The 21,862-nt window shown below is 46.4% G+C and overlaps 3 protein-coding genes; 2 read left to right on the top strand and 1 right to left on the bottom strand.

Moving 5' to 3' along the window:
- GSTUM_00009205001 (uncharacterized protein) overlaps positions 1-3,447 on the bottom strand; it is a 3,886-nt gene extending 439 nt beyond the window's left edge. The window contains exons 1-7 of the mRNA XM_002840554.2: positions 3,013-3,447; positions 2,568-2,745; positions 2,005-2,048; positions 1,851-1,933; positions 935-1,470; positions 590-879; positions 1-521 (exon numbers count right to left, since the gene is read on the bottom strand). The exon at positions 1-521 is cut by the window's left edge and continues 439 nt beyond it. Coding sequence (XP_002840600.1) covers positions 499-521; positions 590-879; positions 935-1,470; positions 1,851-1,933; positions 2,005-2,048; positions 2,568-2,745; positions 3,013-3,094 — 1,236 coding nt within the window. The 5' untranslated portion in view covers positions 3,095-3,447 and the 3' untranslated portion in view covers positions 1-498.
- An 11,352-nt stretch (positions 3,448-14,799) lies between these two features.
- On the top strand, positions 14,800-15,205 carry GSTUM_00009204001 (uncharacterized protein; the record flags this gene model as incomplete). The annotated part of the gene is made up of 3 exons (XM_002840553.1): positions 14,800-14,945; positions 15,085-15,116; positions 15,195-15,205. 3 exons carry the CDS (start codon positions 14,800-14,802, stop codon positions 15,203-15,205), a joined length of 189 nt encoding a protein of 62 aa, XP_002840599.1.
- Positions 15,206-15,209: 4 nt separating this feature from the next.
- Positions 15,210-16,317, top strand: GSTUM_00009203001 (uncharacterized protein; the record flags this gene model as incomplete). XM_002840552.2 has 2 exons in its annotated part: positions 15,210-15,493; positions 15,631-16,317. The coding sequence occupies 2 exons, from the start codon at positions 15,210-15,212 to the stop codon at positions 16,205-16,207; spliced, it is 861 nt and encodes a 286-aa protein (XP_002840598.1). The 3' UTR covers positions 16,208-16,317.
- Positions 16,318-21,862: the final 5,545 nt, after the last annotated feature.

The raw sequence follows: 21,862 nt of genomic DNA, 5'->3' as shown, positions 1-21,862 counted from the left end.
TGCAATGCAATATTTACACAGCCAGACCATAAGACAGAAGCAAAGTAGACCCCTCCCCAAAAAGCCTACCCATGACTACAATCACACCCGTAGCATATATACAACCAGAAAATGAAATCAAACTTGTATCAGCAAAGGTAGAACGAAATAGAAAAATGCACTTATGCCCCGTTTGCGTAGAAAAAGATGTAGAAACGAAAAGAAAGAAAGAAGAAAAAGAAAACTCGACAAAAAATCAAAAAGAAACCGTTATGAGCCAGGAAAGCAACCTACCAACACTTAAAACTCCTAAAAAATCTGACGAACGGAAATAACAAAAGCGGAAAAGAAAACCGGTAGCGTGGTGGGGGGAAAAAGTAAGGAAACCATCCTTTGTTGTGGCCAGGGTAAGGCAAGAAATTTTTAAAATTCTTCCGATATCCTTATCGAAACCCGAGGGTCGTTTTTTCAAGCAATTTTTTTGGGTTTTTTTTTGGGGGGGAGCGTGTGTGCTTGTGTTCAACAAAGATCTTGTAGCACATCTAGAGCACATGTCAGCTTTCAGCCCTGACACCCCCCCTGACACAAATTTGTGGAAGTGCCGACTAACCATCGATAGCAAGCGAGCCACACAAGAAGTCGTTCCCATTTGGAACACCATTTACGGGTTGCGATTCTTGGATTACAGAATGACCGTTGGCCTTTAATGTCTTCATGATCGTGTCAAGCGAGTTCAACGTTCGTGTATCATTGCTCTTGCAGACAATGACAACTTTTGCGCCGGGTGATTCGGGTGCCTTTTGTGAGAGGAGCTGCGAGGTCTGGAGGCTGTAAAAGTCCATATTGTCCAAATTTGGAACTTGTTGCATCGGTGGTGGGGCCAATGATCCGCTTCTGCTGCTTGGAGCGAATTAGATGCCAGCATTTTAGATGATTTGTGGAATGATTGGTTTACCTTGAGTATGATGATGACCCACTATCCAAGCCAACCGGGCTATCGGAGGAAAGCTCACTGGGGTGGGTGTCGGTGAGAAATCCGTGGGGGTGACCATTGTGGCGATGCTGCGAATGATGATGTTCGTGGTGGTGATGACCTCCGTTCTGGGATACGATGGTATCAAACCAGCTCCAATCATTGGGGTCGAACTGTTGTCCATGAGGAGGAGTGTGTTGTCGAACCTCGAAAGTGCGGCCAGTGCGGTCAGCCTCAAAATCAATGAAGGCATCAAGTGTGTGATCCGTATGAGTAGCCTGTCGGGGATCTATCGTAGCTGACGGAGGAGCAGGGTGTAGCCGGGAAGGATCTATGTCTAGGCTATCGTAGTGGGTATCATGGGGGCTAATATTGCCAACCTCATGGAGGAATTCATCTACCATAGGGTCTGGCAACGAGCCATAGGGGGTAGAGTATGATGACGAATCGTGGTGGAAGTCGGCCGAAGAAGCGATGGAGGAGACGGATGCTCGGTGGGTTGAGTGTGATCGGTTGAACTGATACATTTCGAATAAATGTCAGTACGGAATGAACGATATTCAGGTTATGTGTAGTAGTAGTAGTAGAAATAGTGGTAGTTGTAGTAATGGCAGCAGTAGTAGTGGTAGTGGCGGCGGTATCTTGTAGTGGATGAACGATTGAATGAAGTTTGTTCTTCGGGGGGGATGATAGTTCTTCTTATTCTTTCTCGGGATATCGGGGGAGGGTAGGGATAGAAGGTAGGTAGGATAAGATTTGTCGAGCAGGGGGGGGATGGTGGATGTGCGAATGCAGAAGCTCTGGGTGACAGAGAAGGAGGGAGAGGGGGGGAGATATGGTGTGCAGGATGGTGGGGGGAAGGGGGAGTGGATGGTCAGGGATGCTTTAAAGTACACACCTCTTCAAAGGTCCACATGTTGTTGCTAGTGGAGTTTAGATTTGTGTTTCGGTTTTGCAGTGTGTTCCACCGCCCCATGCATTCTGTTGATTGTGGAGTCAGTGCACTGAACCCGCCGGACCCCACAAGAGCAGGAGGGGTGCGAAAAACATACCGTTATCATTCCGTGTCATGACAACTTGGGCAACCGATGTCCAACTGTGCAGTTACATAGAAGGTTAGCAAACAACGTCTCCTGCATATCCTATAAAAGCAAAGAGACCTCCCGGAGGAAATCAGGAATCCAGATAAACAATGTGGAAATCGTGAATCACAACAGATTATTAAAAGTGACGATAGTAGAGGAAGAGGTTGAAGCGAGTAAAAAAGGTATTGGGGCGAAGAGCAAGAAAGCACGAGGAACCCCCGGAGGCCACTCAATCCACTCTATCCGCATCCGGCTTCTGCTTCTTGCTTCCTCCTGCTAAGACATGCTTCTGCCTCTGTCTGCTTCTCTGCTTCGCTCGCCTGCTTCTGCTTCCGCCTCTGCTTCTTCGGAACTACCATAGAAGATTGGGCAAAGCAACCCCACAAAATGCAAGAGCAGGAGCCATCCATTCCACTGCGAAGGAAAAAAAAAGGAAAAAAAAAAAAAAAGGGGGGGGGGGAAAGGGCAGAAAGGGTGAAAAGGAAACGGATAGATATCGCGGAAGAAAAGAAGGATTCTCGTGGACTTACTTCTTTCCGTACTTCTGGACAGCACCCGATAACCTCTCGTCCTCCTCCGGCTTCCATTCGCACTTCCGCACCGCCTCCATCATGGTGTGATGCCACCGTTTCCGACATTCCTTCTTGCTGCGCCGGGGCAAGGATGCTGCAATTGCATCCCATTTCACAGGCCGGCTCTGCTCCTTCTCTATTCATTTCCGATAGATGTCAGCAAAGCAGTAGCCCCCCCAATGAAAGAGAGAACGTTTAGAATATTATTCGTAATCCTCCGACAATTGCCCTTTTCTCACCCGCTCACTCACACATAAACCTTCCCCCCACGTTTTTACCCGTAACTGGCTGCCACCAATTTACCAAATGGATATCATTCCTCTCCCTCAACCTGAGGAAAGCGAATCGGAGGAGAAAAACGAGATAAGATATGAGAGATGAGAAAACTGAACGGCATGCGTACCTTGACAAACTGCATTTCGTAGCTGCTTATCCTCTTCACTACTCCAAGGTCTCTCGGCATGGGGATCAAATGTGGTCATCATCGTGATGAGAAAGTTGGTGGAGGTAATGAGAGTGTGTGATATGGGGTAAAAGAGAGTATGAGGGATGATGCTCTCTTCGGGAGCTTTTCTTTCCTCCGACGGGGTTGAGGCAAGCTACAGGCTATATATATGCAGGTAGTTGAAACAGATAGATGTATAGGGTAGCTGTCTCCGGTGGCAAGGCTAGTAGTAGCAATAGTAGTTGAATAAAACTTATTCTTCTCTCTACCACGACTGTGCGGACAAAAGATAGGATTGCACAAGAACTATGTCCAGACAATCAACCTATGTTGAATGCCTATTCGTAAGGGTGTCTGAGTGTTGATGGATATAGATCTGGACAGCCGATAAGGGGAAAGGGGACTGACTACAGGAATCTAGAAGAGCTGGGAGATGGAAGCACGATATTTAAGTAAAAAGTCGACAGTGATTGTGCCCTGAATGACTTTCTGGGAACGATTTTCGGCCCAAGGAGGAGGGGGAGGGATGGGGGGGGTATCTGAGGGTGTGATCGAGGGACACCATGTGTACTGTATGTAGCGAGCGGAGGTACGAACGGATGCATGTGTAAGGTTGCGTGGAGAGCGAAGGCGATTTGGTAACTACCGAGGAGAGGGCACTTCCTGTGGAGAGAGTGTAGATATGCCCTCGCATGGGCCATCCCGGATGGCCCTTCCCGAAATCTCGAAACCACATAAAGAGAAGCAGCCGGAAACAACCCCCCCCCCTCCATCGGATTCAAGCTAACTTATGATACTATCCATCTCAGCCCTTTTGAGCCCTCGTTTCAAAACTTTGATATGGGTACCGTTTTTTTTCTAGCCGGTTTTTTTTGACACAACCACACCCATTAGCTAGCCACCTGGCACTTCGCCAAATCACCCCGCAAAAGCCACAATGTGAGATAGATGGTACCGGTATGTCAACCAACTTGAGTGTCAACAGCAATGAAGCTACCAGGCACTTGGCACCTCCGTGCCTGGGCGACACAAATTTTTGCGAGCCACCTAACCCGAATACAGCGCTAGAGCACCCGCATCAAACTCCCATTCTCACTTCAACGCAGCGGCAGGTCACAACGCTTGTCCTTCTTTTTCTGTCTCCCTCTCTTGCTTTGCTTTCGCGATCCCCCGGTACTGTCGTCCGTTAACTCTGTAAGACTTCCGCAAGAAGGTTAGTCCATTCTAGAGCTGCAGGAACGTTGGACTCGAATATTCAGGCCATCTTGGCATCAGAAAAGCCCAGGCCATTGAATCAAGCGGCTGTCATCATGCAGCACCACGCATCTGATCGCCCTACCCTTGCGAGAAACCCGACCCTCCCTCCACCCTCTCAAAAACTACAAACCCATAGCAACACAAAAACGTTCCAAAAGGCAAACACCATGCAAAAAAATGAAATCTTCCCCAAATAAAAAAAAATATGGTCTCTTAATCACCGATCACTCATATACTAATGGTACCGGGTCCACTATTCCTCTCCGACTCTCCCGCACACACCATAGACTTTCAGGCCATCACGGGGAGGGTGGGGTGCTCCGCACAGGCAGATCGTCGGTTCTTCCGAAGATCGGTAGATATTATAGAAGAGAAGAAATTCAAGGAAAAAGGGAAGGGAAACCAACCATCAGCCTCAAGCCGGACCCTTCGTGATAACCGAGTTAAAGGGTTATCAGGACAAATGCACGCTACATATCACACTTGAGCTACAACAAATTCGTTAGTTGTAGTCCCGATTTTCCCTCGTTCCCGCTTGAGGATTTAATCCATCCGTCCCACGTTACTACCCTTTGGAAGATATTGTACCCGCAGTCCGTATCCAGATATCGTATCAACGGGCTTATTTCCGGAAACCCGTATTATCCACAGTTCCAAATGGTGCTAGTGAACCCTAGGGAAGCCTACCTATGGTATGGCACTGCTCCCCCCCCTCTCCTCCTGTCAACTCCTTCGCTCGTCCCTTCCCACCCACCCTTTCTTTCTTTCGTCATCACTAATGCGGTGTTGTCGTGGCCATAGATCCGATGTCCAAACAACTCCAATCTTAGGTCTCCACCCTCACCAGATCCCCAGCCCTACTGCCTCCAGTTATTAGACGCTTTTGCAGGAAGGCAGGGAGACAGGAAGTGAACCCGCCCCCGTACTGTCTCGAAATATTCTCAACGAGTGATCAGTTATGCTTGTTACACTGAGCCCAGGTAGAAGGGGATGCTAAGCTAAATAAAGGGTTTTTTACGGGGTTCTCTGTTAGCCTATGGACCATATGCACAATTGGTTTGCTCATTACGAGAGATGGCCTCGCCCTCCATTATTCGCGCTCTTTCTTGCTTTCCATCTAGTCTTGTTTTGGTGATGTACTGTACCGTGTAACTTATGGGTTACAAGTACCTTGGCCCTTTCTTTTCTTTTCTTTTTCCCATTCCCTATGGTTCGATAGGGGATAGGACTTAGAGCGGCGTTTTGGTAGCGAGGCGTTGCTTAGTGGTTGCCATTGTAGATGGTGGAGGTTATGAGCTGCAGACCCCTCAATTTGGGCCATGCAATGCTTAATTCTGTCGATCTGTAGTGGGCTCGTCCAGACGGGAATGACGAAAGTAGTGTCGATCAAGGGGATCATATAGGCGACTTTTTTTTCTTTTTTTCTTTTTTTTCTTCCTTTTTTTTCCCCCTCTTTGTCACTCTTCCACTGTCATGAGAATGAAGAGGTGTCGTTGCATATCCCCTCTCTCTTCCATAATATTATGATATTGGTCTACCCATAAGACCACACACGTGTATAATTTGGGATGGCGCTAACTGAGGCTAGATCGATGCGATATGGGTGGTTTGGGTCTTGGTCATGAATGAGATTTCCTTTTCTTTTTCTCTTTTCTTTTCTTTCCCTTCCCTTTTTTTATCTTTCCCATATTGCGTTGCCTACGTGCGTGCTCACGGAACAATAATGAGACATAGGCACGGTACTGTATGTGTTTCACTTTTTATATTTATTTTTTATTTTTATTTTTTCAAAGGGGAAAAAAATCAAAAAAAAATTCATATATCCACCGCTGGTTCCGCTAGACGTTATGACTTGCGGTGGTGGTGCCAGTTCGTTCGTTCAAGCTCCTGAATCCAACCCAAAGACTTCGCGGGACAGAGGAGGGGGGGGGGGTGTATGGACAAGGCAGCGCTCATTAGGATGCCGGTACTGTACTGTACGGTACGGGGTTCGTATCCCGCACAGTCGTCCAGAAAAACTCGAGTTCTACTGCTACGACCCAAACCGTAAAAATGATCAAAAGGCAAAAAAGCTATCCAATGAATTTCTAATGTACAAGTAGTCGTGATTGAAAAATGACATGTACCGACGGTGGATCATCCGTATTCGGACCTTTTTTTTTTTTTTACCAAAGTCCAAGGTCGCAAGGTAGAGTACAGTACGAGTACTTGTACAGTACAGTACAAGTACAGTACCGTACCGGTACACAATCTATTTATTTCCGTGAGCTGTGACTGGTGCGAGCGAGTTGAGCGACCGCATAAGGAATCTCCAAGAGATAACCTTCGCACCAGTTTTGGGGGGACCGAAGCGGAACGAGTCAAGATGGGTTTTTGCGGGGCGGTGCTGTTTGAGGCTCGAAGACTTAAACAGTTTTCGCCGTGTAACTATGCTCGTGTGGTCGCTCACACACACACAACACGCGTCATTGAACCATTCACACACACACACAACTCACCCTTTTGCCTTTTCGTTCCTTTTTTTTAAAAAAAAATATAAGTTAGAGGGGTGTGTGTGTGTGAGTGTGAGTGAGGATGGTTGGGGAAGGTTTTGTGAGACCTCCGATACTTGTAGATCGGGTGTGTGTGTGTGTGGTTTACCGTTCACTTTGGGGAATCGTGGGGTTGCCTTTTCGGTAGCTGGTTGCGCTCGTGGTCGATTGTGTGAATTGTTGCAGGTATCGTACCATGGGTTATTGCTTTAGGGGGGGAGGGGTAATAAGGCGGGTCCGGGAGGAACAACTTTTTAAAGGTCCATCATAAGTGTAGGAAGTGGGGGGGGGGAACAGCAGGGAAGGCTTACACTGGACAAACCTGTAACTCTGTACTCGGGTATGGTCTTAAAAATCGGAAAGATGAGAATCCCTGTCAGAGTGCGTTGCCAGCCAGAAAGTAGCAGAACCTGGAAATCTCGGGCAAGGATTCAGTGCCCAGAAACCCGGACCAAGAAGAAAAAAAGAGTAGGTGATTGACAGTGAGAAAAATACGAGATAATATGAAGTCAGCGAAGAATATGAGGTAAGAATGACACTTTCTGAGAGCAAAAATACTAGTGGAATTCTTGAGTAATCGAGTACTGACGAAATACTTATGCTATACATACGAAATCAGTGCTAACACACTAGAAATATGAAGCTGTAAATAGTATTTTAGGCTGAGGGCGAAGTCACTTTGTTGTTCCTTCCAACTCGGATTAGCTGTAGAGTATTTCGAAGATACTCGAGTGATGAATTTCAACATTACCACTGAGCCCCCGCTGGGCAGCCCTCCCAGCTCTACCACAACCATTCAACCATGGCCAGAACCTGTAGGGGAGATGGCAAATCCTGCTAGTGTGACTGGTAGTTCTTTCGAGCCAGAAGCTTCAGAAGAGAATCTGTAACCGGTATGGGTACTCGGTTATTGGTTTTATTTTATGTTTTGTTTTAAGTATCGTTTTGATACTTGATTTGTTTTAAGTCTCGTTTGATACTTGGTTTTGTTTTATATTTTGTTTTAAGTATTGCTCTGATACTTGGTTTGTTTTAAGTATGTTTTGTTTTAAGTATCGCTTTGATACTTGGTTTGTTTTAAGTATCGTTTGATACTTGGTTTTGTTTTATGTTGGTTTTTAAGTATCGCTTTGATACTTAATTAGTTTAACCAAAGTATATCGATTGATACCTTTGATTAATTTCGTTCATGCTAGACATGAACAGATTTGTGTATTTAAAGACCGTCTGATTCCACGATGGAAAAGGCAGATTTCGACAGACAGTATTTCAATATACTTAGTTGAATGGTTACTTTTTTGTTCCTCAGTACACCCTCGAGGTCTCCTTTAGTTCTTAGCTCTCGCCTCCTCTCTGGAAGAGCAGGCCACCTACCAACTATCGTATCTATTTCCGATAACATAATTAGTACATTGCAAACACATTACAGAATCCACCATATACAAATGAAACGATACATGCGCTCCGATTCTATACTTAACAGAGCTACTCTCACCTCCACAAATATTTCGGAATATCACTTGGATCTCTACATCGCATCACCCACTCACCTATTCGTTCTTCTGAGGGAGAGCAGACTAGTACGTACCAAGTCTGTAACGTGTTCGCAAGGAGCTAATCACGTTATCGGTAATAGATACGATAGTTGGCAGGTGGCCTGCTCTTCCAGAGAGGAGGCGAGAGCTGAGAACTAAAGGAGGCTTCAAGGGTGTACTGGGGAACAAAGAAGTAACCGTTCAACCAAGTATATTGAAATACTGTCTGTCGAAGTCTGCCTTTTCTATCATAGAAACAGGCGGTCTTTAAATACACAAATCTGTTCATGTCTAGCATGAACGAAACTAATCAAAGGTATCAATTGATACTCTTTGGTAAAACTCCTTAAGTATCAAAGCGATACTTAAAACAAACCAAGTATCAAAGCGATACTTAAAACAAAACATAAAACCAAGTATCAAACGATACTTAAAACAAACCAAGTATCAAAGCGATACTTAAAACAAAACATAAAACCAAGTATCAAACGATACTTAAAACAAACCAAGTATCAAAGCGATACTTAAAACAAAACATAAAACCAAGTATCAAACGATACTTAAAACAAACCAAGTATCAAAGCGATACTTAAAACAAAACATAAAACCAAGTATCAAACGATACTTAAAACAAACCAAGTATCAAAGCGATACTTAAAACAAAACATAAAACCAAGTATCAAACGATACTTAAAACAAACCAAGTATCAAAGTGATACTTAAAACAAAACATAAAACCAAGTATCAAACGATACTTAAAACAAAACATAAAACAAAACCAAGAACCAAGTACCCGTACCGGTTACAAAGTCAGTCTAGGGCAGACTAGTTACCAGGTAATACACCATAGGTGGTAGACATTCAGTTGTCACCAATAAAGTCTGTACACACCTTATTGCAACTGTGACAGCGAATTCTCATAACCGATGCCTTCCTTATACTCAAGTTGCCCAACTAGAGGGCATTCGCCTAGGACAAAAGGCTTTGCGAAGAGTATTTGAAAGCGAAGGGTATCACTGTCGTGTCGCCCGAATCAAGCTGTCACGAACGTGGCTTAGTGAGGAAAGGGTTTTCACGTGACACATGGTTATGAGTCACAGGTATGTTATTGTTTCACGCATATAACCTATTCGGGTTGTATGATTAGTTATGTGTGGGATTTGTAATGCTTTCGCACATGGCTCAAGTATGAGTCATGGGACATGCGCCTGACGAGTATGCCTTACGAGTATGCCTTACGGGCAAGCCTTGCGCATATGATGTATGTTTCGCACATGACCTCATTATGATGTCATGGGTTTCGTGCATATGACTCAGTCGAGTCATATGACTTGTTTTTTGCGTTATGATTGGTTTATGAGTTTTGCACATGACCTCGCTATAAGGTCATGGGTTTCGAGCATGTGATCACCTTGGACACATGACTAGTTTGTTTTCATTTGGTTTTGCACATGTGACCACTTTAGGTCACATGATTAAAAGCGGGAAGAACACTATATAAGGAGGCCGATGCGGCCGAGGAAGATAGGTTCTTCACGCTTTGTTCTAAGTACTTTTCCTACTTATTACTTTAACGAATATAACACACCTTTACGATCTTTATCCTTATTGCAACGATATCATTACGATAAGAAGTACTCGTTACGAAGACAAGTTAGAGAAAGCTTACGATAGGTGTTTCCGATAGAAGACAAAGGTCTTGTACTATCGGTAACATAGGCAGAGGCCTAAGACTATCGTAAGACAAAGAAAGAAAGGGAAAGAAAAGATAAGTATCGTTCCCCATTGCCAAGAACTAACTATCTGAAGAGGGATTGTTACACAAGCCCTTTCTTTCTGACAATAGTCGGACTCGCCGTCAGGAGTGGGGGGAGTACTTCTGTGATTGGACAGCTGAAGACTGGATGGATGTGATTTGGACTGATGAGTGTGTGTTTTCTGTTGATGAGATTACCAGAACCATTTGCGTTACCCATCGTCCTAGTGAAGAATATGTGGAAGACTGTCTCGTCCCAAGCCTTCCAAGCCTTACAACTATCATGGTTTGGGGGGCCATTTACCGAAATCAGAAGAGTACTCTGGTTATTTGAGATATCCCGAACTGGGGAAAGATTAATGAGTCTACCTACGCTGGCCAGATTATCCGGCCTCATTTACATCCTTGGTGGCAGTACCTGCATTCTATTGGTAGTGCAAATTCTGGATATATCTATATTTAACAGGATAATGCTCCCGCTCATCATTCCCGTATTGCTCAAGATACTCTGAGGGAGATTGGCCTTGAAAACTACCTTTTCCCTTAGCCTACAAGCTCTTCCTCTATGAGTCCGATCGAAGGTATATGGTGTCTTCTAAAGCGCCGTATCATGAACCTTAATCCATACCCAAGCACCATTCCTGATCTTCATACCGCCATTCTTCAGGAATGGCAGAACATCTTTCTCAAAGATATTCAAAACCTGACAACCTCAATGCCCGATTGCATTTCTACACTTTAGAGGTCAATGGTGGCCATACACTGTTCTAAGTATTTTATTTTTATTTTTATATTATTTTTGTATGAGTATTATTATTGTTATTGTTATTACTTTGATTATTCTTACTCCTATAGTATTCTTATCTCAGTTTCCTAAGTTATTGGTTGTATATTTCTTATCCTATAAGTATCTTTATATCTTTTCTTTTTCTCTCTTCCCCTTGGGTTCGAATCACAGTATTTCCCCTACCCTCTATTAACTTATTCACGTTCACAATCTCATGTAAAAGTATAGTTAGCAAAGACTTTTGAATTTCTTAGTATGAGTATTGGGAATAATGAACACTTTGAACTGGCCACAAAGCGAATTCACATACTTTGTTTAATTGGAAGTTCGCAAACAAGGTTGGTAACTCTAAGCAAGTGTCCCTAGATGTCCTCTTAGCCTATTCAAAGCGCTGAACACTGCTGCACCACCAGCCCAGGGGTGTTCATTATTCCTTAGATTTTTTGGCATCTTAGCTCACTAACGGAGATGCATTGGAGAGTTCTATGTGGACTCAATAAACAAACAAGCCGCAGTAAGCTAAGCGCAAATCAATCTTCCGGGGATGGCTAGGAACGAGCTGAGCCTTAATCAGGCCAGGTGCAATTCTCGCAGGAATTTCAGCCGCGAGCATTCCCTGTTCTATGAAAGGCTTTCATGCATTTCCCAGCTTGAAGAAGTGTAACCTGCATTTTATCAGAAATTGGAGATACTTCTAGGACAAATGATTGAGTTAGAAGATCATAGGAAGGTATTGTTGAGGACTCAGAAAGGAACATGTATGATAAAAAGTTCACTAAGAATCCAGAATCTTTTGTTGTCACTCGATGCAACAATATCCTTTTTTAAGCTGTCTGGCAACACTTCTATTCTTTCCAGACAACCTTATCTCCCGATCCTCCTTATCCCTGTTTTGCCACCTTTAGTTTCGGATTTTTATGACCATACCCGAGTACTGTACAGATTGGATATGGATGTGATGCTCGATTCCCAGAGCTTCACGGTTGAGAGAGTGGTAGGGTAGATGGAGGAGACCTGTATCTATCGAACGAGACTTTCCCAGTCCCGGGGAAATGTCGCTTGGAGACCGGCGGAGTGGGTTTCCCGGACCCGCTCCCCGTCCACATTTCAGTTTTTGATTATGTGTCCGAGTGGTCATTGGCGAGACAGCTTTGACCAAAGAGTGGTCTCCTAAAAAAACGTGACATGCTCCACACCCTCCTCCCCAGTCCCACCGTTGACGCACCGCTCCTGTCCCTCCGCGTTTTCTGCCACCCGGCCCTCCTTACTCCCTCCCCCCCCCACCATTTCCAACTTACCCCACCTCCGCACATCTCTGTGTGTGTCCGGATTGTGAGCACAAATCGCTTCAACATACAATTTTTGTTTGGTACATCCGGACCCGAAAGGGTGGTATGGTCTACCGTATATCTGACAAGGTGCTGTACTCTACAGCATGCAACTCTTGAAATGAAATACCGCTTCGAGCTGGGTCAAAGCGAGATGCCTTAGTAAAGCTTAGAGAAGGGTAGACAACATGGATCACGGTAAGGACGGCCGTAAATGTACTCGTACTTTACAAGTATCGTATCTCCGGTATCGTACTGTACAACGCACACGGCTCCTTATCCCCCAACACATGGAGTTCGCCTTGTTTTTTTTCTTTTTCTTTTCTTCCCTCCTTCTCCCCTTCCTTCTACATTCCTACGAAAAGGTTACGGGGAACTGAAGATGAGAGAGATCCCTAGTCGTATCATACGCCGCGTCGGCGCAGGTTTTGTAATGCTGGCGCAGCCCAGGAGGAGGAGGAGAGGGAAGATGAACGGAAAACTGGCACAATGTCCGCGAATTCCAGAGCATGGGTAAACAGTATTCACTGCCCCCTCCCCGTGACACAATGCCCGTCAATTAGGTAAAGCCATTCAACTCAGGTATCATACCGGCACTCGAGTACCGGCACTGTACTGTACCATGCTCTTGGCAGCAACCCTTTTGGGACGACATTGTCCAGGAAACGTGCTATCGAAAGGGTGAAACCCTGACACCACGGGATCTCAGAGAAATTCGAAAAATAAAGGGGAAAGGGAAATGCAAATTTAGTTAAAATCTGGCTGGAGAGCCTTCCCGTGTATTGGTCTGCTGTCGCTTGGAAGTGATATGTTTTGGGTATGTTTTCGGACAAGGGAGGGATCCCACCCAAGAAATATTTTGTTGTCATTGCGATGTGAAACATCGTGGATGGTATGTTTTTGCCAAGAATGGTACTGTATTATAAAGATACGTAGTCCCATGTTTTCTATGGCATGATACTTGAAAGGTTTTCCATTGTGCCATGACGGGTAGTGAATACCGTGCTGTACCCGTGCTATTGAATTCGTAGGCATTGTGTCAGTTTGCCGGAGAAGGAAAAGAAAAAAAAAGTGGAAAGAGAAGCAAGACGCATAATCGTAGGTCTTTTCTTCTTGCTTGCCGACTTGGTTTGCCGCTGTTACTGGTTCTCACCTGGCACGGAATTTTCTCGGCGTGTGTGTTATGTGCATGTGTATGTATATATTTGTGTGGGGGTGGGTGCTGCACTTTGTGTCTGTCGATCGAACACAGGTGGAAGGTAGTTTAGCAGGGTAGGCGGCCTCTGGGTGGTTGTCCTGCCGGTGTCCTGTGGGCTTCCTTCGTTTCGTCTTCGCGCTTCTGGCTTCTGCGTCCTTCCGCATGGGTTCTCTTGCACATGCACGCAAAGGTACAGTGCATACCGGTGCTCGAGGTCCCGCCCCGGAGAAACCATTCAACCGACCAATTAGTACAGCCCTATAACCGTTGGCTTCAATGAGGCAACTACTGTAATGGGACTAGCAAGCCGATATCATACCTCTTGACAGAACATAATTTTCGGACGGAAAAAAAAAAAAAATGAAAAGAAGGCAAAAGGAAAGAGGATTCAAAATGGTGCGTGATGGAGAAGGTACAGTACACTATAACGATTGATGATGGGTGGGTCTGGGGTCGGCGGATCCCCTCGTGTCTGTCTGTTTGGTCCAGACCCCTCCCTCCCGGCGCATAGAGTCCTACCTATTCGGCATGTTCTTTCAAGTAGGATCTCATCTATATGTGAATCATCGAATCGAATGTATGATCGTGGAGTATACCCTAACCACTATCGCCCATCGCCCCCCCCCCCACACTACCGGTATCGATTGTGGGCTGTTATAGTATCTGTTGTCTGTATGTGGGATCTTCCGGTACGGAAATATATTAGCCTTCCGTGAAATTATCGTAGTGGTGATATTGCATCTTTTTCTTCTTCCCTTATTCTGCATTTTGCATCTTGACTAGCATGGTGAATTAAAATACCCTTTGAGTCACAACCGGATCTCTTTCTTTTTTGCTTGCCTTCGGATTGTCACAAACCCGAGTAAGGGAAGGTCGTTCCCGCTCATCCAACTAGTCTTGTTTGGTGGCCGTATTCCGCTCCCCCACCCAGATCTCCCACCATCCGCCTATCTCGTGAACCACTTTTTCTCGCGGGGGAAGATCGGAAGGGGAGATCGGGCTCTCTCTCTTGTCCTTTCTTTACTTGAGTAGGTTCAGTCGAGTTAATATCCCCAGCTAAATTTCGCAGCTGGAAGAATTTACATCAGGAATTCCATTCTCATAACGTGATCTTCAAAATATGTCAGACGGGAAACCATGCCTTTTTTTTTGTCCACTGATATCGCGCCAGGTGCTCTTCGAGTGGACCCATTTTCTCTGTCCGATAGTTAAGAATATCGGAGATAAGGCTGCAGCAACGCCGATCAGAGCTGGCTTCCCATGGCCGGAACTATCGATGATTGCAACAACTCCGTTTCTGTGCCGTAGGGGCGGACATTTATGGGGCCATCAAGGTCCACAAGGTATTAAATCATGGAGTTACGAACCGGAGCCGAGAGCGGGCGCGGTGATCAATTCCGCACAAGAGAGGGAGAACTGTGGAAAATAACGAGTGTTTTGACGATCGCTATGGAGATGGTAGAGGCTGATATTGGCTTAATTCGCGGTTTAAAAAGGGGGTTTCCTGATCTTTGTTCCCGAATCCTTCTAGCTAGAATCCATCGCACTTTCTCGCAAATAAACAAAAAGGCAACAAAACCCTAACCTCTCTATCAAAAACAAAACCTAAAACCTAAACCCCCCATCTCCGAATAATAGATCTTTCTCGACAAGACAAACACTTTTATACCGTGAGCCCATTTTACCATTATTAATGAACCCCGTTCCTTACCCCCCGGGCTACTTCGATCCTGACTTGAGCAATCCAGGTAAAAAATAAAGATATGTCTCCAAAAGTTTGGCTCATCACGGGGTGCTCCTCCGGTTTCGGCGGCTTGCTCGCGAGGGCTGCCCTGAAGAACGGTGATAAGGTGGTCGCAACGGCTCGTGACCCGAAGAGGATCGATGACCTAAAGGCGCTGGGAGCCGTAACCCTAGCTCTCGATATCTGCGACGCAGAAGAGAATATCAAAAAAGCTATCGCAAATGCAAACTCTGTGCACGGACGGATAGATATTCTGGTCAACAACGCCGCCTACCTCTTGGAGGGAACCGTAGAGGAATCCAGGTATGTTACACCCAAATGCACACATCATGTTTTATTTACTTTTTTCCCCTCTCTTTTTACCTTTACCTTCTTTAGGTCTCTACCCACTCCAAGAATAATAGAGATCAGAGTGATTAACGTAAAGTGTAAACTCGCAGCGCAGCAGAAGTATTCAAAATCTTCAACACCAATGTCTTTGGGTCCCTGACGGTAATCCGCGCAGTTTTGCCCTATATGCGCGCGCAAAGGAGTGGTACTATCGCAAACATGGGATCCATCGGCGGCGTTAGGGGAACGCAGGGAGCGGGGCTCTACTGCTCGACCAAGTTCGCCCTTGCAGGTATCACAGAGTCCATCAAGGCTGAGGTCGCGCACCTGGGCATCGACGCTGTCTGTATCGAACCCGGCTACTTCCGCACAAACTTCCTGGCACCAGGACACAGGACCCCGACTGCTGTGCGGATCGCCGATTACGACCCTGTTATGGAGCCCATCAGGAACACCTTCGACACGTACGACAGAGCTCAACCGGGTGACCCGCAGAAGGGCGCCCAGCTGATTGTCGAGATCCTGACAAAGTCCGGGAGAGTCGCTGGGAAGGAGGTCCCTGTCCGTACGCCCATTGGCTCAGATGCTATCGCTTTCATCAGCGCTAGGTCGGAGGAGACTTTGCAGACTATGAGGGAATGGAAGGATCTCTCTTCTTCCACTGACCATGATGACTTGAAGAAGTAGTTGCATTTATTCAAGTTGGGCTTGCTCGATACGGCAGTTTCTTATCGAGATATCTTTTTGAATGTTATGGAGATTATTGTTATGAAAAAGCAATATTTACTTTGTGCAAATCACTACAAGTACCAAATTGTCTCAAGAGCCACTCTTTCCAGCAATGTTTGTATATTTGTGAAACATATTGGGACTAGCGTGTCGCTGCCAAGGATTTCCTCGACAGATAGTTTGCTTTTTTTTAGTCGTCGGATTTGATAGTAGTCTTACCAACATTCAGGTCCGGAAGATATAAGTAATAAGCAAAGGACTCCAGCTCCGAAAGAAAAAAAAACCCCTAACCTTAACTAGGTAGGACATCCTCAATAGCTGAGCTTGGTACCGGCAGACGGTCTGCAGGTTCCTGCAGAGCCAAAACTTTGAGAAAAGTGACCCCCACGTAGTGGGACGACCTATGTAACCTTATGCTGAAGATATCTCCCAATTACTCACAACCCTACGAGAATATCCCTCGTGAACCGGAAGTCGCTCCGCATACCGGTAACCAGTAGCTAAAAGAGTTTCCACATAATGCACAAACCCGCTGTACCTCTACTCATCCACTACCCTTCCCCTCCCTTCCTCTGTCGATAAAGGCTCCAAAGAGTAAAATCATAATTGGGAGGTTCAAAAAAATTTTCTTTTCTTTCTTCACTCCTTAATCCTCTAAAATTCTCCTATCTTACCTACCGGGAACCTGCGAAACCCCCCCCCCAGGTCACCAAACGCCCTGCTCCTCCCCCTTTCATACCAGATTTTTTTAACATATCATACCAAGTAAACCCGGTATGCCATATGTTATTCAAGTTTAGTGCTTTCTGGACAACCAACCAACAAGCCACCCACACGCACGCACACACATACAGAAAGGTACTCGAAAGAGCAAAAGCAAAAGCAAAAGCAAAAAATAAAAATAAAAATAAAAATAAAAATAAAAATAAAAAAAGCATGGCAGATATACTCGTACGGGCAGCCACCCAAAAGGCGAAACTGATCTACCAACCAGATAACCCTGGTCAGATCAATGCAGGATCAACTCCATGGCATCACCTGGGGAAGGAGGGGGGGGAGGGAGGGGGAACATAGTGAAGGACGTCCCCTCTTGGTTTGAAAAAGAGGAAGTTTATACGGTCGATCCGATCTACTGGTATTTTTCTTTTCTTTTCTTTTCATGCTTGGTATTGCCATAATTGGTTGACTGGCTGTCCCGCTGGCTGTACGAGTGCAAGTATGGAGGTGTACCGTATGTATGTATGTATGTATGTATGTATGTATGTATGTATGTATGTATGTATGTATGTATGTATGTATGATAGATGTGTGTGCGTATGTGCTGGGTATATGTGTGTGTGTAGCTGTGGGGTGTGGGAAAGGTGAGATGGGCCCTGCATACCGGTATTGTGGATGTACAAGTAGTGGCCCAGGGGGTTGGGATCGAAGTAGTGCACCGTAGGTATTACAGGAATGAAACATGGGGGATGGGGATTTTTTTTTTTGGGGGGGGGAGGGGGGTAATCTTTAAATTGTTGACTTATGATGGTACCTTTACTGGTGGTGGGGGTTCTGGTTATGATAGTGGCAATGTTTGATTGACGGATTGCTTGAGTAAGGCTACACAGTGAGGAGGATATTCTCGTCTCTCCCTTCTTCTCCTTCCAATTGACAGGAAATAATAGCCTAATGCTAACCTTGAAGCAGGGACGGGGTCTTCTTCTTCTTCCTTTCCCCCCTTCTTACTCGTTAATTCTTATATTTGGTTTTTTTCTTTCCGGGGTTCAATCTTAGACGCAAGTAGTTACATGGGACAAGTAGGATCTGGGGGGCTCATATCACCCCGCGTGGGTATCTTTCCCGTAAAGAGCCAACCAACTTGGGGGTGGAGGGGGGGGATGGGGAGTTCCTGACATGGCTTACTCACCCCGGTTTGTAGGAATGATGGAAGAGACTCAGGGTCCGATTTTACCAGGCGCCCTGGAGGACGGTTTGTTTTCGTTCGTTCGGTTCGATCTGGCAATAATGCGTCGAGAGGATGGCGAGGGAAGTGTCGGTGCGGGATAAAACCGGTGGTTCTAAGGAAGGGGTGCAGAGGAGTGGGGGAACCCGGGTCAGTCAGGACGGATTCGGGACGAGTGATGGGGTTATGAAGCTTCAAACTAGCGTCGTTCAAGTACGTCTGCGCCATTCATGCAAGGCTCTGGGAGCCTAACCAGGCGAGAACAGTGAGAACAAGTTATGGAGTTTAATGGGAATTTTTTCTTCTTCTTTTACTACTATGATCGCCAAATCCCTCTCGAACGTGGGACCCCTGGTGCCAGATTATTTACGTGCGACGTTGGAAAAAACAGGAGTGGTTGTGCCCCCTTCGAACCTTGGTGGCTATGGATATTTGGTAACGAATATGGGCTTGGCGTGAAGAGCATTGCTGAGTCACTGTCACGCAATAAGCCATTTCCAGAGGTATTGTGGCTTCGGCGTTCTCGTCGAAGCCACCCCGATAGCCTTTTTGGGCCGGTTAAGCGGGCACCGAGTAATCATCACCTGCTCGTCCCCCGTCCGAAACCCGGAGTAACGGCCAACCATAGTAGTGCCCAGCGAACATCGTAGCACAGATCGTCGTGGAATAAATACTAGAACCCCCCCCCCCCGCAACTAAGCTGGATTGGATGATGAAGTTTTGCAATTCATAGGGTATTATGATGACTGGTTAAATAGGCTCAATGCTGTCGCTGGGGAGGGGATATGTGCGTAGTCATCATTTTCATGGAAATTAGCGTTTTTTTCATAGAATCTCACTCTCTATTTATCGGACATCCGATTTTTAAATTGGGGAGAGCTGGGTACATAGAAACGAATCAATTGAACGGAGCCCCTTCCCCTCTCCTTCTACATACATATCCCAAATGCGTCTCTCTGCCCTTTCCCTCCTACTCCCTGCGTGCGCTCTCGTGGACACCGAGCGGAAAACTCTCGACGGCGGAGAAACCACCCACTGGCATCGGTGTCCGGAACCGTCTTCCCCTGACGCATTCGTCATCCCAGCCGTTGTATCCTCCGAGACGGAGCGGAACCCAGACGGAACGAAGCTTGCGCTATTCCAGTGCTGGGAATTCAAATATGCCGTCCCATCCGTACCCGGCTTGGAGACGGCCAGCTTGATCCCATGGGGCAATTTTACCGAGAGCTTTCAGTTCGATATCAAGGGCGCATATCACCAGCCACCTCACGCACCACCGACCGTCTCGCTGATCGTGTTTATCGCTGGTGAAGGTGTTACTTGTCCCCCTTTCCCCCCATCCAACTCGCTTTCGCCTCCCTCCATCTTTCCCACTATGCTATTGTTGCTTGCACGCGCGGTTTTGGTGGTCTGTGCTGATGTTAACTCCTCCGAAGGCATTATGACCATTCCAGGGACTGGCCAGAAGTGGCGGGGAAGGGGCGGGGATATTCTCATTGCCGCCGATACGGATGGGTCTCACGAGATGGATTGGAAGGCCGGAACAAGGGTTGTCGATTTTTCCTTCTCGGGGCTGAACGCTGTCCCTGCGCATAAGGTTGTTCCGGCCCGTGAAGCTTAAGCAAGGTTATTTATATTTTCTTTTTATTTCCTATTATGCTCATGTGTTGTTGTCCGTATCGGCATTTTCGCTCGGAGTTTTACTTTTCTAGACCCCTTCCATAAAGTTGCACGCGCCACGTACTGGTACGGCACATGCTATACTTGAGAGTTCTTGCAATCAAATGCCGAAAAGTGAATCGATTTCTCTGGATAGAGAGAGCGTGTGCTTATTCCCGTATGCGATATCTTCTCCAAATCTGGTGAAAAGAGGCTTTAAGTTTGGTAGGATGGATAGTTCGCAAGGAATAGTTATTTATCTATTTATTGCCATTATTGTTCCCCAGACGATAAAGCCGCGGGCTGCCATCTCATAAAGGTTTCCCGCCACCCGCGCACCGGGGTGCGATTCTGGGTGGGTCAGGGGTATCCCGTCAGTAGTAAATACGGTACTGTCCCGCCACCCTGACGGTTGGGTACTGTAATATCGCCAGTGCTCTTGGGCTCCGTGGGATGATATTCGGGGATAATTGGTGTCAGCGCAGACTATGGGTGCCCAATAACGTGGATTATAGCCTTATTTTTCCCTCCCCGTTCCCCGGCCAGCCCCGGGCAGCGTGATACGGTAACGCTAAATAGGAAAAATTCCGGGTCGCCCCCCCCCGGAGCCGGAAGGTGCCTTCTCCAGGGGATGGACGGCTTGATCTTGCGTCGAATGCTCTTTCGGGAAGATTAAAGGGTTCTTTCTTGTGTCAACTGGCCGTTTTTATAACTTGGCGTTGTACAGAATCTGTAAGGTAGGGTACTCGAGCACGTCTAAATGGAGAAATTACAGGGCAGCAGAGCGTGGGTGAGACTTAATGACTAGAGCGGGGGTCACGCTTTATTTGATAGGGGAGTAGTCATTGCCACAGAGGAGGTAAAACTTGTGATGGCTTGGCGAGGTGAGGGAGAGCACGTTTCTTTGTGGCCAAGTTATCACAGTATTGCGTTGTTCCCAAGTATGATACACTATCATACAGTGCTTGTACTGTACTGTACAGGGCTAGGCAATGAAACTGTGGCATGATACTGTACGGAGCTAGGGTGGTGATGTTGATTTTGGTCAAAATTGGCAGCACCCGAGTACATTATTACCCCCAGCGCGAGACAACAAAACCTTCATTACTCAACAAGAGCAATGGAAGGATTGTTTTTTTTTTGTATCGAACGAGAGATCGTGTACCCATTAATTACATTTCCTCAGAGTTGACTGAGGAATATAGATCCCGTCAAGGTCACGTTTCGGGGGCCGTACCACCTCTCCCGGAATTTTGTGCACCGTAGCGTTATTTTTTCCCTAGCCCTTGCAAATTACAGTGCAATACAGAAAGTTACCAAATAGGAAAGACCGACGACAGCAAGGCTTCCGAGATGAGATGATAAAAAAAAAAGAGAAGCCTTGAAGAAGTTTCCGCTCGAGACAACGCAGTAGTCCCGCAGTAACAATACGGTCGGTAGGTGAGCAATGTCCCGCTGACTCCACTAACCAACCCCCACCAGCCCAATGTGGTAGGGGAGATAACGATATGGTGCCGTGCGATCAGGATCCGTCTATCAAGGTATCATACGTGGGTGCGGGATTCCATCCGACCCTCTGAATGAAAACTTCGCCTTCTATACCGCGATCGTTAGAGGCGATAATATAGGGGTTGAACTTCGTTCCTTTGGAGATTCCCGATGGGGATATCCCAGCAGCCTTGCTATGTAACTGGGTGGCTCCGCAACTCCACTCCAGGTATAGTCTACGGGAGGTTTTGCGCGCATCATGGCTTTCCCAGCTGCCGGCGTTCAATTACGGTACGTGTGGATGGCTTACGAGGAGGGGCCTCTTTGGGGGACATCGAGGATAGCGTTATTTCCTCCCGATTAACCCCTCGGATACCACGGCTAGTCCGTGGTCATCCCCGATGAGTAGTCGATTCTGAAATCCACCTGAGCGTATCGACTGTAAAGAGGGGAGATTGATTCGCTAGGGGGAGTATCTATGATGATTTGACCGGTGCCATGGGTTCGTCCCCCCCCCTCCCTAG

This window comes from Tuber melanosporum (assembly GCF_000151645.1).
Source record: "Tuber melanosporum whole genome shotgun sequence assembly, scaffold_53, strain Mel28".
Taxonomy (NCBI): Eukaryota; Fungi; Ascomycota; class Pezizomycetes; order Pezizales; family Tuberaceae; genus Tuber; species Tuber melanosporum.
The sequence above is the reverse complement of the archived record's forward strand: the minus strand, read 5'-3'. Positions and strand labels throughout refer to the sequence as shown.